This window comes from Urocitellus parryii, chromosome 13 (assembly GCF_045843805.1).
Source record: "Urocitellus parryii isolate mUroPar1 chromosome 13, mUroPar1.hap1, whole genome shotgun sequence".
Lineage (NCBI taxonomy): Eukaryota > Metazoa > Chordata > Mammalia > Rodentia > Sciuridae > Urocitellus > Urocitellus parryii.
In genome coordinates, this window is record NC_135543.1 from 71,634,376 (window position 1) to 71,652,279 (window position 17,904).

The 17,904-nt window shown below is 48.1% G+C and overlaps 1 protein-coding gene across 1 annotated transcript in view; it reads left to right on the forward strand.

Moving 5' to 3' along the window:
• The window catches only part of LOC113199021 (E3 ubiquitin-protein ligase RNF213-like), a 100,771-nt gene that overhangs the window by 67,376 nt on the left and 15,491 nt on the right, over positions 1 to 17,904 (forward strand). Inside the window, exons 36-53 of the mRNA XM_077792174.1 lie at positions 719 to 910; positions 1,624 to 1,769; positions 2,923 to 3,077; positions 4,310 to 4,522; positions 4,748 to 4,929; positions 5,543 to 5,663; positions 8,742 to 8,842; positions 8,934 to 9,113; positions 9,805 to 9,974; positions 10,064 to 10,163; positions 12,101 to 12,212; positions 12,894 to 13,107; positions 13,281 to 13,471; positions 14,203 to 14,325; positions 15,063 to 15,173; positions 15,619 to 15,861; positions 16,178 to 16,259; positions 17,047 to 17,081. Of these exons, the coding sequence (XP_077648300.1) occupies positions 719 to 910; positions 1,624 to 1,769; positions 2,923 to 3,077; positions 4,310 to 4,522; positions 4,748 to 4,929; positions 5,543 to 5,663; positions 8,742 to 8,842; positions 8,934 to 9,113; positions 9,805 to 9,974; positions 10,064 to 10,163; positions 12,101 to 12,212; positions 12,894 to 13,107; positions 13,281 to 13,471; positions 14,203 to 14,325; positions 15,063 to 15,173; positions 15,619 to 15,861; positions 16,178 to 16,259; positions 17,047 to 17,081 (2,671 nt within the window). The remainder of the gene's footprint in view (positions 1 to 718; positions 911 to 1,623; positions 1,770 to 2,922; positions 3,078 to 4,309; positions 4,523 to 4,747; positions 4,930 to 5,542; positions 5,664 to 8,741; positions 8,843 to 8,933; positions 9,114 to 9,804; positions 9,975 to 10,063; positions 10,164 to 12,100; positions 12,213 to 12,893; positions 13,108 to 13,280; positions 13,472 to 14,202; positions 14,326 to 15,062; positions 15,174 to 15,618; positions 15,862 to 16,177; positions 16,260 to 17,046; positions 17,082 to 17,904) is intronic.

Below are 17,904 nucleotides of genomic sequence, written 5' to 3' on the forward strand. Positions count from 1 at the left end.
CTCAGTAGATGTTTTTAAATTATCTCTAGAATCCTGTGTACTATATATCCAGAAAAAAAAATTTCCCTACAAAGGGCTGCACTTTTTTCCCCCAAAACAAATATTTATTAATTATTGTCTTTTATCATGAGAAATTGTAGCATTTTTCATTATGTAAAAAATATATCATTTTAGTATGAACGTTAGATGTAGTTAATTTAACCAATTAAGCACTGTCAGTCTAAAGTACTCAGGGTTAGTTACAGAAACACCTATAAGAAAAGCCGAATTCTAGATAAAAATGTTTTTTTTATTTAACTTTGTATCAAATTTAGTTTGATCTCTTCATCTTTATTATATTTTATCTATAGCTACTTTTTTCTTAAAATCTTTATTTAATTTTTTTTAGTGAAGTTGGTCCTTATTTGATTTGTTTATAGAACCTAGTAGGCTTGTTCTGAAAAAAAATCATATAAAAATGCAGCAAATATTTCTTCACCTTTTCAAGGCACTAGTTACTGTTACTAGATGTAGAATTAAGTTCTATCCAGTCCTGCTAACTAATCTTAAGACAATTGCATTTGTGAGTCTCTTGTACTTAAAAGTGATAGAAACTTCAATTTGCAGCCCTGGCTTGTAAGCCAGATGGCTTGTTGACACAGAGGAAGGAGGTGTCAAGATCAGCACTGGCTGTGATACTGAGCCACTGTCCCCTGTCCCCTGTCCCACCCTGCTGCAGGCATACCCTTTGGAAGCGGGTCCAAGGCGCAGTCACCCCTCTGCTGGCCAGCATGATCTCTCTCATCGACAGAGATGGCAACCTGGAGCTTCTGATCAGACCAGACTCACCAGCCTGGGCCCGGGACCTGTGGATGTTTATTTTTAGTAACACTAAGTTGCTGAACATTCCGCTTGTGATGAATAACATAAGGTGAATGAAATCCACACGGCACCCTCAGTAGCTCTCCTGGGCTTGAGAACGTAGGCTCTGTTTTCCAAGGAACGTTTCGCCAGCTCCTTCTACATCCTAGAGGCCATGGCATCCTGCAGGCCTTTGTTGCATCTCCTCTCTCCTTATTTCCTTCTCTCAGGGCACCTGTGATAGCTCAGGAAGCCGGGTTGGACTCTGTGTGCAGTGGGGACACTGCCCTTTGGAAAGAATATGTCCTTAATCATGCTCATGCTCCATTATGCATGATCTCCCTCATCGACAGAGGTGGCAACCTCGAGCTTCTGATCAGACCAGACTCACCATCCCTATTTTGTGCGGGGCCTTCCCAAGTTTCCTGTTCGGATTGCAGGGACTTCAGTTCTGGACTGTAGGCCAATAAGGTGCAGGGGAGGGACAGGCGCAGGCACTGGAGACCTGGTTCTGCCTGAGGCTTTGGGCCCCTCCTAGGCCCTGCATAGGTGGCCTGCTTCATTGTATCTGTTATCAGGGGTTATGAGGTAGCCCACCAGTTCTTGTTCAGCAGGAGTCCTGGCCATCAAAGGAGACAGCAACTGTCTGTGCAGCCTTGTTTTATTTTGATGTGGTGCAGGGGATGGAACCCAGGGCCTGACACATGCCAGGCAAGCACTCTACCGCGGAGCCACCCCTGGCCCACAGCACCTTCACCTCTTGTTCACCTCACCTCACTGCAGATCCAAGAGTGAGATGTCCGCCATCGTGGTGCAGAACTATATGAGCCTTCCTGAGGGTGCTTGCAACAGTGTCCCCTTCAGCTGGAGAATCAGGGACTATGTGGAAGAGCTCTGGGTCCAGGCCCAGTACATCATGGATGTAAAAGGTGAGACCTGTCAAGATGGGCCTGATGCAGCCCTGGTGAAGCAGCCTTTATCCACAAAGACACTGCCTGACCATCAGTGGGCAGACAGCAGCCAGCACCTGGTAAATTCTGGGACTTGTAGTTTTCACACTTTGCATGTGGAATAGGCTCAAGTTCATGTCCTGCCTTCATTTTGAAATTTCTGCTGAAGGAGTGAGAGTCATCAGGAGGTCAGAAGCCTGTAAGTCACACCATCAAGTGAGCCTGTGAGGTGATTTAGTGGTGCACTGACCAGCAGGCTGGTGAACTGGAGCATGTTCCAGCAGGGACGGGGCTTGCTACCTGCTGCAAGTTGACCATTCCCGTCCTGAGGCTCAGACCCAGGAAAGGTCCCCTTTAAACTTTCTCAGCAAATGCTAGCAATGAAAGTGTGTCCCCTTCTTCCATCCTAAGCCGTTCGTCCATCCTGAGTCACACAAGCTAGAGAGTGTGTGCTTGGCTGTCACTTGCTGGGGGCTGAGTTTGGCCATTGTCATTCCAGAAAAGCCAGTGGCAGGGCTGTGTTTTTGGAAGTCATCTCTCATGTACACATGGACTCATCTTTTCAGCATTCACTTAGAGAACCAGTATGTTCAAAGTGAACTTGTTTTCCTGGGTCTGTATTCTGCTGCATGTCCTAAACCAATGGGAAGCAGTCTGTTCCCTGCTGAGAGGGTGTTTCTTCACCTGGGGCCATGCCTGCCCAACCCTGCTGGTTCAGCAGAGTGTGCAGCTGGGAGCCAATCCACATCTGCTGGAAGGCAAATCTCCCTGGTTGGCATAGTCTCTGGCCCCAGCCCTGATGAGTAGCCTACTCAGTCCTGATTCCCTGGGAACCCAGGGTTACTGGAGCCCATTACACCTAACAGACGTGCAGCACAAAACTCAGACTCCCTCAGATGTTTTTTCATGTTGGGGCTAGCATGGCCTAAATTGAATGTTGATCCTGCCTTCCTTTCTGTGTCCCCTAGTCTATACATCCACCACTCTCTAGTCCCGTGGGGCAACCAATATCTCTTTGTCTCTGAGTCACCCCCAGGGGCTGCTCTAGCCTATGGCTCTCCTTCCTGGGGAGCAAGCTTCTCTCAGCTTGTGGCTTCAATTGTCTCAAGCCACTCTGGCTTCCTCCCTGCAGGACGGTCAGATAAGTTAGTAGAAATCTTCCAGCAGACTCCCCTGAGCATGTTTCTTGCCAAGCTCCCCGGAGAACAGCAGCAGGAGCTGGTTCAGTGCTACTTGAGGGACTTCTTGCTCTTCACCATGAGAGTGTCCACCTGGGAGGAGCTGAAGGTAGGTATCCACTCAAGGTCATGTGTGGAAATTGCATGGTCTGGACTGGGGGCAAACACGGGAACTCAGCTTCTGAGAGCTAGTGCTACCATGTAGGGGAACAGAATGAAGCCATGCAGAACGCTAGGCTGAGAATGTCCCCTGAGCTGCTCAGAACACAGGGCCAATCCTCGTCACTCCCCAAGGCCTCCAGGAATGCACATTCTAGTACCTTGAGAAGCTCTCCAGATTCCTTGTATCACCCTCTTGAAATTGTTGAGTTTCTCTTGACAAAATTAAGATAAATATGTAACTGACCTCTTAAGGTAAGAATAATGAGTGAAATTCAGTGGAAAGGTTGATAGGTTTTGTTTTGGGTGCTGGGGAGAAAACCTAGAGCCTCAGTCCCACCAGGCAAGTGCTGACTGAGAGCCAGAGCCCAGCCCAAGATGGAAACCAGCTGCCTGGTAGTCACATGCAGAGCAGAAAAAGAAGGTGGAGAATATGAGAGAATATACTCTAGCCAGCATGACGAAAGGGTAGTGAGGAGTTTGCGGAGAATGAGCAGAATATACTCTTATTTTTAAAATGGGTAGAAGTTACGCCAGCTGCACAGGGTGTAATCGTGCAAGTTTCTAGAAAGCTTTGCTCACATGCTCAGCCCTACCAGTGACTCAAGAGAACATAGAGAGTCTCTAGATGACAGTTGTACTGCTCATCTGGCAAAACTGAGTTTTCAAAAAGAAGGGAGGGCTTACAGGCTTCCTGGGCAGATGCTGAGCAGTGGTCACATGGCAGAGTGATTGGAGAGCCTGCCCCCCCACCGCTGCTCAGCAGAGGCCAGGCAGGTGCTCACAGCAAGGTTTTCCTGCTTTGTGTCTGATCATGAAAAATTAGAAACAATTTAAGTGTCCAAATAAATGAAGAAGGGACAAATTATAGTATGTCCATTTTAAAATGGTTGTTTGCAACCATTGAAAAACAATGTTTGCACAGATAATGAGTGATAGAGGATTCTCATAATCTAATCTTGAGTGGAGAAAATCAGGAACACAGTGATCTTGATTTGAGGATGATTCTGAGGAAAGGCACAGCTAGGAAAATGGCTAGAGGCTCTTCTGAAAAGCAGTCGGAAGATAGGAAGTCTGGGTTGTAATTCTCTTTTTTGTGATTTTTGAATAGTTCTGATTTCCCACAGGAAAACATCTCTTTATAATTAAAAAATTCATTCTGAAAACCTTTCAAAACCCCAGTTTCTGCAGATGGCGCTGTGGTGCTGTGTCTGTGAGCTGCGAGCAGCTTCAGGGAGGCCCGAGGAAGGGCTCTCCCTGCCGTGGGTGCACCTGGCCTATCAGCATTTCAAGACCCGGCTGCACAACTTCTCCAGAATCTTGACCATCCACCCGCAGGTTCTGCAGAGACTCACTGAAGCTGTACAGAAGCACGACATGGCTGGCAGTGAGATGGTACAGTCCCCCTCGGGAGGCGCCTGTCCCCAGGAGCACAGGAGAGATCCTTTAGGGGCCTGGGAGTCAGCCTAGCCCAGAGGTGTTGGGAACAGCTGGATAGTGCTTCCTCTATCCCAAGACCCAAAGGAGCAGGTTATGAGCCTGGAATGCAAGGACACACTCTGCCAGGACCTCTGGCCGGTGGGGTCCTGTGGGGTCATGTGACCACTCTCCTCTTCCCAGACACTAGATGTGTTGGCCGCAATGGCCTGTGCTGAAATGCTGATAAGAGACACCCTGAAGCCGAGTCCCCAGGCCTGGCTGCAGCTGGTGAAGAAGCTGTCCATACCGCTGGAGCTCGTCTGCTCGGATGGGTACTTGCGAGGCAGTGGGAGCACAGCCAGAGCTGTCACTGTGGAGGTCAGGTGAGACCCAGAGCCCGGCTCTCCCTGGCATGCTCGGCCTGTGCTCATCAGTGGACTCCAGGTCCTGGCACACCTGGCAGCAGGGTGAGTGGGTGCTCCTTCCACGGGAAGGGCTCTTTGTGCACTCACTCTGCGCTTGATGAACCCTGTCAAGTGCCAGGCATCTCGTTAGATGCTTGAGCAAGAGGAGAACCACGTGCAGGGAGGCCATGGTGCCCCAGAGCCACAGAAAGGCAGGTTACTCAGCTGCACCTGGAGAACCACTGTGGTGGCAGGGAGCCATTAGAACGGACAGGGGCAGGCAGGGCAAGCAGAGGGCAGGCCTTCAGGGTGGGGAGGGTCCCAACCTGTGCTAGGCTGTGAGGGTCAAGAGGAACTCACTGTGTGAAGGATTACGAGAAAGTGAGCACAGTGGCTGAGCATGCTGAGATAGCAAAGTGAGACCCAAAGTCCTGCCTGCATGGAGAGCCGGGGGAGTGCTGAGGGCAGGGCTGGTGGATAATCCCTCCTGTCAGCTCGCCTTCCCGTGCTGCCTTACACCTGCCTTCTCATCCCCTCCTCCTGTCTCAGAGTTCTCTGTTGGAGCTGAGTGTGTAACACCCTCTTTCGACAGAACCCAGTGGAGTCGTGTTTTCTCCATTGCACTCTTTGTGGAACATGTGCTCCTGGGGACCGAGAGCCAGATTCCTGAGCTGGGCCAGCTGGTGACCAAGTTCGTCTTCTCACTAGACAAGGTGAGCACTGGGCATGTCTCTTGGTGGGATGCAGAGACATGTGTTGTTCATGAGTTTGCCCTGCCTGACTGCTGTATCGTGGCATGTCACTTAGGGATAATAATGACTATGTAGAACGGGACTTTGGCAGGAAACTTGCTTGTGGATGCTTTGCAAGAGCTGAAGAGTTAGGCTCCACCCACCTCCAAGCTGACCTAGAGCAGGCCAGCATCCTAGCCCTCAGGGGCAAAGTCACCACCACCCTGAGCAGGGTGAAAGTGATGCAGGAGAATGCCACTGGAGGGGGAACTTCAACATACACACAATTCATTGGACCATGGGAATAGAAAACCACTGAGCCTCTGCTCCCAACACCAGATAAAGCCAATGAGAGCACAACCGGTGCCCCTCAGAGAAAGCCACCATCTCTGTGGCCAGGCTGTCTGGCAACAGTGGTCACTCAGCACAACCAGATTCCCACCTCTTTCACCCCATGACCTGGGCTAGGGTCACTGTTGTGTGATCTCATTGACCTCCAGAGTGCCCACTGTCAGGGTGTCTGAGAAAGGCCACTGTAGACAGGTAGGCAGCCTTTGAGATGCAGGCAGGCACACAGGAAATAGATTGGCATGCCCAGACTTGACCAGAATGTCAGAGGCCTGGTGACTGTTGGGATTGCTGTGGACTTTGGTGTTCACCAACTTATTTGAGGCCTGCTTTTACTTCTTTTGGATGTATAACTAGAAGGGGACTCACAGTATCAATTTATTAAATTTCTCTGTCTCTCTCTCTTTTTTTGTCCTGGTAATGGAATGCAGGGGTGCTCTACCACTGAGCTACATCTCAGCCTCTTTTTAAATTTTGAGTCAGGATTTGGCTAAGACTTGCCTTGAACATGTGATCCTCCTGCCTCAGGCTTCTTGATCGCTGAGTATGTGCCACCTTGCCTGGTTCAGAGTTTTTTGTTTTGTTTTGTTTTAAAAATGAAAAATTTTAATAGAATTTAATAATGAAGAAGTTTGTTTTTAATAATGAAGAATAATGTTTTAATAATGAAGAGCTTTTTTAGAATACTTTTATTTATTCCTTTATTTTATTGTGGTGCTGAGGATAGAACCCAGAGCCTCACACATGCTAGGCAAGTGCTCTACCACTGAGCTACTACCCCAGTCCTCAGAGGGTTTAGATATTCATTGCCATAATAGCTAGTGATGCTGAGCTCCTTTTCTTGTGCTTCTCAGGTATTTATGTATCTTTGGAGAAATGTCTAAGTCTATTATCCATTGCTGAGTTGGTTTGTTAGTTAACAAATCAAATTTATCAGGATAATAAACACACATCATTTCCAGGTTTGATCAATCCTGGGAATTCAAGGATGGCTAAAAAATATCTATGAATGTCATCAGTTATATAAGCTAAAAAATAAACTCTAAATAATGATTTCAAAGGGTAAAGAGAACATTTGACAAAATGTATGATTTAGAAAAATATCCCCTCGGCAAAGTAGCAATAGGGAACTATTCTTACTTGTATAATGCCCTTATAGAACATCAGTACTAACACTGATACCACAGTTACCAGTGATAAGTTTTGCTTCCTTACATGGTGAAGTTTGAACATTAGAGAAACACGAAGAGGCAAGCATATAAAGCATATTTAAGAATGGGTCACATAGACTTCTCCCAGAAGGGAGAAGGGGGCCATAGCCGGTATCCTGGTATCCCAAGAAGTGAGGGTGTTCTGCCTTTTTATATGTTCTAGGCTTCCTTTGTTCTCCTGTTCTCTTCTCTTTTATCTCTCTCCTTCCTGAGTAAGTGACTAGGCCCAGAAGATGCTTGGTGGGATGGCCAAAAGGTGAAAAGCAGACGGGCTGGAGGGGTCAAAGTGGAGTGATCTGGGCAGGAAGGGAGGGACAATCCCTGGGACAGGTTACCTTAGCAACATGTTGGAGCAGGGGCAGGTTATCTTGCTGAGGGGGGAGGAAGTGTTCTGAAGGAATTAACATTTCAATCCTTCCATTCTCTGAACTGACCCATCAGCCTGTCTAATTCTGGCTTCAGTATCATGCCTGACCACAAACTCTCAGAAACAGCCATTAAATCATTAAATCCACTATCCTGCATTGCTGCAGATGTGCATTTCTAAATGAGTGTCCTGGAGACTCTTTGATTTATTTTGTGGTCCTCAGGTGGAACTCTGGGCCTCATTCATGCCAGGAAAGGGCTGCACCACCCAGCTGCTTCCCAGCCCAGCTTCTTGTTTTTACTGAAGCAGACATACGCTAGACTGTTAGTACAGCACTCTTTAGAATCGTGAAAACCCAGATACACACTAAATATCCATTACTGGAGACAGGTACCTGAAATATTCATGGGAGCTGCCATACAGTGGTTAATGCCAGTGATCTGCAGCTGATCTCCCAACCAGGAACTCACAGAATTGGGCCTGCAGTGGGGCCTCCCAGGCCACAGGGTTTAAAGGGCAGAATGGCACAGGACAGTGGCAGGATGTTTACACAGGCACACAAGACCTCAGAGAAGCTTAGGAATGTGGTTACCCGGGAGCGGAAGGGGACACTTAATTAGAAAGGGCTGCCTGTGCTGCCACAACTGGATCTATGTGTTGTTCCTTTAAACTATGATATAACCAGGGGTGGCAGTACATACCTGTAGCCCAGCTCCTCAGGAGGCTGAGGCAGGAAGATGGCTTGAGTCCAGGAGTTTGAGAGCAGCTTGGACAACACAGCAAGACCCCATCTCTAAATAAGTAAAGAAATAAAACAGGATCTAAAGCCAATATTACAAAAGTGCTGAGGCCTCTCAGAGCTTAATGGTGTGTCGCAATGGTCATCACATTATTATCATTTAAAGATTGAAATTCATCAAGAGAAGGAGAGGGGCAGACCTGAAAAGAAGGAAGGAAGAGGGAAAATTTAGACACTGGGAATTTGGTTCTTCTCTTTTAAAAGCAGCAGAGCCACAAAGAGATAAAAGGATGGGAAACTGCTAAGAATCCCTGAGGCCTTGGGCTGCCCCAAGGCACAGCTGACCCCTGCCCCTGCTCAATGGGTGCCACCCCTCAGCAGGCCTTTCTCCTCAGTGTCTTCAAGAGAACTCTGACCTCAAGACCCACAGGCCCTTTGTGGCTGTGATGACCACTCTCTGTGAGTGCAAGGAGCAAGCCAGCAAGAGCCTGGCCAGGTGAGAGGGGGTCTGGGCTCCAGGCGGGAGGGATCGCTGCCCCTGGGGTGCTGGCGTCTGCCTTGGAGCCCATCGCCTGCTTGGATTTCAGGTTTGGAGTGCAGCCATGCCTCATCTGCCTGGGAGATGCTCAGGATCCTGTGTGTCTGCCCTGTGACCATGTGTACTGCTTGCCTTGCATCCAGATCTGGCTCTCCAGGCACATGACCTGCCCCTGCTGTTTAACTGTCCTGCCAGAGGAGTTCTCTTTGACAGTTTCCCAAAAGCACAGGTAAAACACTTTTCTCTTTAAAAGTCTTCCTCTTTTTTTCTGTTCTTTTTTCTCAAATATAATATTCAGAAATTCAGTTTCTATTAACCTCCACCTGATAAAAGCCTGGCTTCAGAGAACTCTCTGAAGTGAGACTCCCATTTGGGTATCTCAGAATTCCTCTCCCCAAGACACACGTGTCCCTCAACATTCTGAGACAGCAAAATTCAGAAACTCATAAATGAAGCCCTTGAAAGAGACCCAAGAAACTTAGATAGAGCTTTTCTGTCCTCCTTTTCATCTGAGTGTTGTGTTCAGGGGTGGACTCCAGGCCGTGTGCAGGCTGGGCAAGCAAGCCCTCTACCATCGAGCCCCACACCTACTCTTGCCCAGCCTTTGGGAGGTGCGGAAGACAGCTGTGGTGCTGTGGGCTTCAGACCGTGGTCGTGCCCCATCCCTGGTGGCTTTGCCCTCTCTTTCCTCCCAGTAAAGGGTTCTGTGACAGGCTTTGCCTGGTTCAATGATGGAGGCGTTCCTGGAAGAGATGTGTGTAGAAACTCTCTGCAGTTTTGAAGACAAGCTAATTAACAGAAGTAGACACTTGCATCTGTTGATGTAAAATGAGTTGCTGTCTGAATCTCAAATCATTCTGCAGGCAGGGATTTGGGAACACTCTCTGAGTCCTCTGACTGGGTTCTCACTGTTTCCTCAGGGTGGCCATTGGGAAACACGCCCAGTTCCGGCAGATGTGCAACAGTTTCTTCATGGACCTGGTTTCTACCATGTGCTTCAAAGACAGTACCCCTCCTCAGAAGAGGGTGATTGATGAGCTGCTGTCTCTACTCTTTGTGCGGAAGGAGCTTTTGAGAGATGCTCCCCAACGTGAGTTACTTTTTTCCTTCAAACCTTGATTCAGTTCCTCTCTGTTTTGTGCCATGATATGAGCAGTAGCACCTTTCTCTTTCTGTAAGGATACCGGGAACACACCAAGTCTCTCTCGCCATTTGATGATGCTGTGGATAAGACTCCTGTCGTCCGCTCCGTGGTGCTGAAGCTGCTCCTGAAGTACAGGTGGGAGCGGCTCCCTGAAGGCACACTGTCTGAGGTCTTTTCTGGGCTGGGCTGGGCGTGGTCTTTGTGCTGCCACATATCCTAGCTCATGATCTGGGAAAGTTTCTTCAGTGCGAGGAAACCTGGTCTCTGTTGCTTATGTTCAGACACTGAACCCTGTGGGCACGTGAGTTGGGCCTTGCCAGGGTCCGGTACAAGTAAGAAGACAGAGTTCTGGGAAGGACCCTGGGTGTGGTGAAGCATGCAGAACCCATGCATTAGGAATGGTGGTTCTGACCCTAGCTCCATGGCCACCCCAGGGTGTGATTTGCAGGGTGGTAATTCAGACTGTACCTTAGCCTCGGTGTCCTCCAGGTCAAGATTCCACAGCACGTGGACTCTGTGTTTTCTCAGTGAGACAGGCGGTCAGTGATGGTCAAGCATGGTGTCCTCTGGCTGATCCTGTGTGTTCATTGAGCTTCAATTCTCAGCGTGCTGGTGGGGACCCTTTGGTGGGGAGGGGGTCCCAGACCTCAGAGTTTTTAAAAATAATCCCTAGACAGTAATTTGCCTATTCAACATGTCCATATTTGCAGTAACTTTGCCAAAGCTTCTTTGCATGAAGGAAATTGCAACCATAGTCATGGTCATCTTCTCCACTGGGCATATGTAGTTTTTCAAATGCCAGTTTCACATATGGGCCTTACTAAATCTCAACCCCCGAGGTTGCGATTTTTAAAAAATATTTCTTAGTTATAGTTGGATGCACATCTTTATTTTGTTTGTTTATTTTTATGTGGTGCTGAAGATGGGACCCAGTGCCTCAAACCTGAGGAGAAAGTGCTCCACCACTGAGCTAAAACCTCAGCCTGAGGCTGTGATTTTTAATGTTGTGTAGAAGCAGGAAATAGATCCAAAACATTGCAAACCAGAGGACAGTGGTTATCTCAAAGAATTCCACTCCTAAATGTCTCCAGATAAGAACGGGCTGCTTTTCTCAGGCCTTGCCGTTTTGCCTGAGCCAGTGACCACCAGACCACAGATCTCTGGTGATGTTGATGAATGTAGGTAGGTATCTACAACAACAGGTTGTAGACTAAAAAGATGCCAACATCTCAAGATCTGCTTTACTCAGCAAACCAAAGCTTTTCCAAATGACCAATGCCTGATGTCACAGAATCAAAAAATGATGCAGTGGCTGGAGATGCAGCTCAGTGGTAGAGCTTTTGACTAGCACACAGTGAGGCCCTTGGTTCAATCCATAGCCCTGGGAAAAATTCATAACAGAGTAGTCTATGGATTGTAATATAGTTGATGATGAAAATAACTGACATGGTATCAGGTCCCATAACCAACCTTCAGAAATGATCACGTGTTGGTACAGTATTGAGAAAGAGTAACCCCAAATATAAATAAGGACTATTAAAAAATTCTTCCTTTTCCAACTACATCATGTGTGAGGCCAGATTTTCTTTATACGCTTCAATGTAGCATCAGAAGCAGATGTAGGAAGTCAGCTGAATTCTGTTAAACAAGGCTTCCAAGAATTATAGGACTATAAAAAAGCCACATCATTAACACATGTGGGTTTATTCTTTTTATCTTAAGTGAATTGATAAATATTCTTGAAACTTTTTAGTTCTAATTTCTAATACCATAAACATTGATAGATTTGACCCACATGAACAAAAAGTTTCTTGCAGTTTTCAATAATTTTTAAGCCTGTAAAAGAGCCCTAAACCAAATGTTTGAGAACAGCTGAACTGCAATATGGAATTTCATATTCCTCCAAGAGTGTGCAAACATTTTAATAAAAAGCTGTTAAAGGTATATACCTGCATATGTATGTATTATACCTTTATACTCACACAGAGAAATAGATGGATAATAGATTAATAGATGCGCTTTTGTGTAGGGTGATCCTGACATCACCAGGAATAATATTTCTCTTTTCACAGCTTCCAAGCAGTGAAAGATTACATCCAGGCCTATTTGTCCCTGTTAGAGAAGAAAGCGTTCATCACTGAAGATAAGACCGAACTCTATATGCTCTTCATCAACTGCCTAGAAGTAAGCCGGCTGCCTCTTTGTTGCTTTTCTTCTGCAAACCATATGAACCATATGGTTTAGGCAGTGGCAGAGTTTCTGAAAACTGACAGAATGCAGCTTTATTCAGTACAATTAACAGATGCTTCTTTTCCGTGTGGAAAAAGAAAGATGTTTCAAAGACTTGCTTTGCTCTTAGATGTCACACGCACAGTCAGGAGCCACTTGGTGATGTTTCCTTCACTGCATGTGTGATGGTGGTCTCATGAGATCCTTACCTAGTATCTGAAGCTGTCTGATGCTGACACAACATTGAAAGTCCCTAAGGATGCGTTCTTGCAGGTGTCCCTGTTGTTAAGCAGTGTGTGACTACATTGACAGTCACGTGTGTGCAGGTGCAAAGAGAAGACACCACAGCCTGGAGGAGTCCACCTCAGGGTTAGCAATGGTCATCCCCAGCTGGCGAGATCATGAGTCCTTTTTATTTTTATCATCTTCATATTTTATAATGCATTTTAGATTTTGAACAGTTTTCCTTATAGGTTTGCTTTTTCCAGTTCTTTTCTATGATTCAGAAAATTTATACTTAGATCTACAATAATGATTTTTATTTTCCCTTGAATTCTCACTGGCAATTTTAGAAGGTTGGGGAGTTGCCTGTTATAAAGTATAATATCCTTTTCTTTCTTGTTCTCTGTTCCTTAGGATTCAATTCATGAGAAGACCAGTGCTTACTGCACAAGGAGTGGACTCGACTGCCTGAGGGAGGAAGGCCATTTCCTACAGACCTGCTCCTCAGGGAGACAAAGCCAAGGACCTGCCACTGCTGCGTCTGTGGAGTACCTGCAGGAGGTGGCCAGGACTCGCCTGTGTCTTGACAGAGCTTCTGACCTCCTCCTGGAGTTTCAGGATGGATCAGGCAGGTCTTCTCTACCTTGGAGAAGTTAGCTACAGGTTCAGAAGGACAGGAACTGTCCTTAGGGTCTTGCTGGCCCTTACCATGGTCCCCTCTTCTGGGTGTTTTTTACTGAGTTGCCCAGAAGCAGGCCCTCAGTCCCCAGTCGCTAACCAGCTTTCTCCTTGCACTCTCAGAGCTGGCTGAGGAACAGCAGGGCTACCTGCGGCACGTCCAGCAGTTCTGCACCCAGGCAGGGAACGACTGGCACCGCGTGTACCTGGTCCGGAGGCTCTCGAGCCTGCGTGGGATGGAGTTTGTGAAAAGCCTCTCCAGGGAGGGCCATCGGTGCCAGTGGGTGTTTCCCACGGGAGTCATTGCACAGCAGGTGATACAGGTCCCTGGCAGAGCGGGCAAGCTGTGGGCACCACTCCTCACCCTCCCAGCCCTCACGACAGGCAGGACACAGGCAGGCATCTGGTCCTTGGTCTCTGCTTCAGGGTGGGCTTAGGCCACTTGCTACAGGGCAAAGGTAGGCATGGACACATGTGTGTGCACACTTGTGTGTGTTTCTGGTTCGTTGTTCACCTGCAGGGAAAGTGAATGAGTATTTTTTAAAAATATTTGCTTCCAGTAAATTAAAAGGTGACCTCTTGCAGGCTGTGACTTGTGCTCTCTGCCAGGCAGAGGTGGGGACAATTGAGAGACAAGTGCAATGAGTTTGGCTTTCAGGCTTCTCTGTTCCCAGTGCTCAAAAATTTGAAAATTCTTACTGTCCTAGGGTTAAAAAATATGGCACTGCAGCTCCTGGCATCTTTAATATGACCAACTGGGACTCAGGGATGACATGTTTTTTGTCACCTCGCTTGGGGTGGTGCCATGTGTAGAGAAAGCAAGAAGCTCCAGGGTCAGCCTCCCTCCTCCCTGGGCTCTCCCACCCTATGGAAGACATGCTCCTGAAGACTCCCAGGACTGTCGTGCCTGGACCCTACAGGGAGTCCCAGCTGAGCTACCTCCAGCCTCCAGTGGTGTCTGCTGTCTTTCTTAGCCTATGGAGATGGCCTTGCAGAACCCCTCAACCCACTCCACCATGACTAACCCTTTTCTTTTGAGCTGCAGAAAGACCACACGGGCCAGATGGACCAATACCTGGTGCATGGGGACAAGTACAAGGCACTTCGTGACGCAGTGGGCAAAGCCATGCTCGAGTGCAAGGCCTCCGGCCTCGAGGCTGCTCTGATGGTAGGATGGGCTCAAAGCTTCTCCCTGATGCAGGTGCCCCCCGACCTTGGTTCTGTCAAAGGATGCAGATGTGGTGGGGAGGGCCTCTGAACAGCCCCTAGAGTGACACTATATGCCAGGAGGCAGATGCCCATGGTCTCCCTGGTGAGTGAAAGGTGTCAGGACAATTAGCAAAATCCAGAGCTGGATGGATTCACAATCATGGATTCACAATCCACATATAAGCTTATGTGTCTATTTTGATGTTGATCCAGAGATTTAGGATTCTAATCTTTTAAAAACATTTTTAGCTGTAGATGGACACACAACCTTTATTTTATTTATTTATTTACTTTTTATGCAGTCCTGAGGATCAAACCCAGTGCCTCACACATGCTAGGCAAGAGCTCTAACACTGAGCTACAGCCCCAGCCCCAGGATTCTCATCTTTAAATTGTTCTGGTCTTGCTTCCTTTTTGAGTCCCAGTTTATCTGGGCCTAATGCTGGAAAGAGGAAATTGAAAAACCTCTCAGGAAACATTTCCAAGACCAGTGAAGTAGTTGGAGGAGAACAGGTGCTGACTTCTGTTTCTCCATCATGGCTGCCTGGCCCCTGTGCACTGAGGTTAACCTGAGCCTGTCTCATGAACTCATAGCCCGAGTCATGTGCGTGGAGGGCCACGGTGCATGGCCCAGGGAAGGTTGCTCCAGGTAGCGCTGTGTAGCTTCTGAGTGCTCGCTCCACACCCCACCCGCAGGCCTGCAGGAGCCCTGGAGCTCAACAGGCCTTCTACCTGCTGCTGGCACTGTTCCGAGAAGTGGCTGCTCTCCACTGCTCCCACAACTCGAACCTCCACCCTAAGCCAGAGGTGAGTGACACATTGGGGCTTGAGTTCAGTCTCATGATTAAGAGGGGGCTTTCTGAGCACAGTAGAAGTCACAAACTTTTATTTCCTATCAGGATAATAGGAATTATGACCCTCCATAATTTCCTGTCTAGGATAGAGGGTGTACCCTTGTTACGTGGAAGAACTATTTTCTGTTAACCCTAAATCTTACAGTCTCAGGAACATTACCTCATGTTTATCAAAACAGAGTGTTGAGATCTGCACTCAGGAATGTGGTTGCTGTGTTTCTATATGAAAATTCTCTTTCCTGAAGAATTTCTCCTCCATTATAATCCTTTAAATATATTTACCTTGATATTTGATATGCACTCAGTATTGAAATGTGTGACTTTCAAAGAGAAAACCCTAAGTTCACACAGTATTCTTCTCTGACATATCCTAACATGAAAAACGTCTTTTGTGCCAGCAATGCGAGGCTGTGAGCAGGTTCATTGAGGACAGCAAGATCCTGTCTCTTCCGGGGGTCAGGCCTTTCGCAGCATCCCTCGTGGCCAACACTCTGCCCTTGCTGAGCGCAGGCCCTGGTGCTGACAGCCTTGAAGGAACAGTGACAGAAATGGCCGTTCACACTGCGGCTGTCCTTCTGTGTGGACAGAGCAAAGTCTTGGTGCCCCTGAGGAATTTGGCCTTCTCCCCAGCCAGCATGGCGGTAAGCTGCATGATGATGATCTTGGTTTCACAGTGAAACTTCAGGGTTTTTCATGTTGAGACCTGGCCTGTGGCTGTGGGAACTCTCTGACTTGTCCATCTTCTAGATTCTCTGCCCCATTGCCCCACTTGATCCTTCAGCACAGTCCTGGTAAAAACATGCCCTACCCTTTGCCGTTTCACACAGAGCTGTTGTTCATCCTCTGTAAACAGCTCTCGAGCTGAGAAGAAACTTTCTCCCTCTGTGCCTCTTGCTGGGTTGCAGCTGCAGCCCACAGGCCCACTCAGCAGGGCCACTTCTGCTCTTGGTCTTTCAGAATGCTTTTCTTCCAACGATGCCTGAAGACCTGCTGGCTCAAGCCCAGAAGTGGAAGGGTCTGGAAGGCATCCACTGGTACAGTGAGTATCGGTGTAAGGGGAAGGGTCTCACTCCTCTCAGCTTGGAAGGTCAGCCTGCAGCCATGCCAGACATGAGGTTGGACTTGGCTTCACGAGGTTCTGCTGAAGGCCCATGTCACCTGCCTCCTCCTGGTGGCTCGAGGGCCACAGACTTGGCTGGCTAGATGACCAAGTCATTTCCCTGCCTAGTCAGGGGACAAGACCCTTTGGAATGCACTGTTGCTCGGCAGAACAAGCCATTTGGAATAAGGGGGACCTGGGGACCATGCTGAGGCTCATTCAAAGCCCAGTCACAATGCAGGGGTTTTTGACCCAGAGAGAGCTTCCTGTAGTCTGGACCATGGAGACAGCCATATAACCCCTGACTTTATGTGAGTTAAGCTGTTGCCTTGAGTAAATAACCTTCTAAAACTAATTTTTTTAAGTTGTTCTAAATCATTCTCTTGCCATAAAAGGAAAAAATCCAAGAGAATAGAAAGATATAAAACACTATCCCCCCTGCCACTAAGTTACCCCTGGTGTGTCTGGAATCTAACCTCTCTCTGTGGTAGAAAGCTAAATGCAGACACTTTTCACTGATGACATGTGTTCACTGACCTCCAGTTACTTGACGTGTCAAGTAAACTTAGCTGATGGCATGGCTCAAGGCTTCTGGTGAGATCATGAGGACATGGGCTGTGTGTCCTGTTGGTCAGGGCCAGAGAGGAGGGCAGCAATGTCCCCTTCCCACATGGGTCATTTGGTGGAGACTCACTAGCTGACATGTGTCCTGTTGTTCTTTGAACAGCTTGTCCCAAAGGTCATCCGTGTTCTGTAGGAGAGGTGAGTCTTGGTGTTTGGGGGAGGCTCTAAATGTGCATTCCCATCTGGGAGGAGAGGGAGGGCCTAGGGAATGAGGGAGACATAGGTGTATTCTGAGGGCTACTCAGGGTGTTCCAGCTGAGTGTCTAAATGGCACTGTAAACATGAGTCTTTCCTGCAGATCTGTCTGTGCATTGTAGGATAGTTAGCAGCATGCCTGGCCTCAGCTCCCTGGGTGCCAGTAGCAGCACCCCCTAGCCCAGTGTGATGCCCGAGAATGTCTGCAGGCACTGCCCAAGTCTCCTAGGATGCCATGATGCTGCTGGCCGGGAGCCCTACCTCCCTCCCTGGCCCTGCAGCACGGCTCAGCCACACAGACCCTCAGCTGGTTCACTAGTCAGAGAGGAATGTGGGCTAGATACCAGAGGACAGGAGAGGACAGGAAAGACTTATGGGTGATGAGCCCTGGGAGACAAGCACATGCTGCTCATCTGGGACTCCAGAGCCTCTCCCGGGCTGCTCATGGCATCTGCACTTGCTGAGCAACATGCTGCTGGACTAGACTTATGTGTGCTGCTCCCTAAAGTGAACAGGATGCTCCCTGATGTGACTTCACCTTCCTGACTCCCAATTGCTTCCTCGTCTGAGGAGTGAAATAAGAAGAGATCCCAGGGCCCCTCTTATCACTGAGTTCTGTGGTCTGAGCGCTGCAGCTGGAGGGGCCTGCTGTGGCGTGATTCATAGCAGTGGGGTGCCATTTGACTTGGAAACCTGGGCCCATTAGTGGTGGCAAATCTTATGGTTGGGATTTTTTGTTTTTGTCCAGTGGATGTGAGGAGGTCTG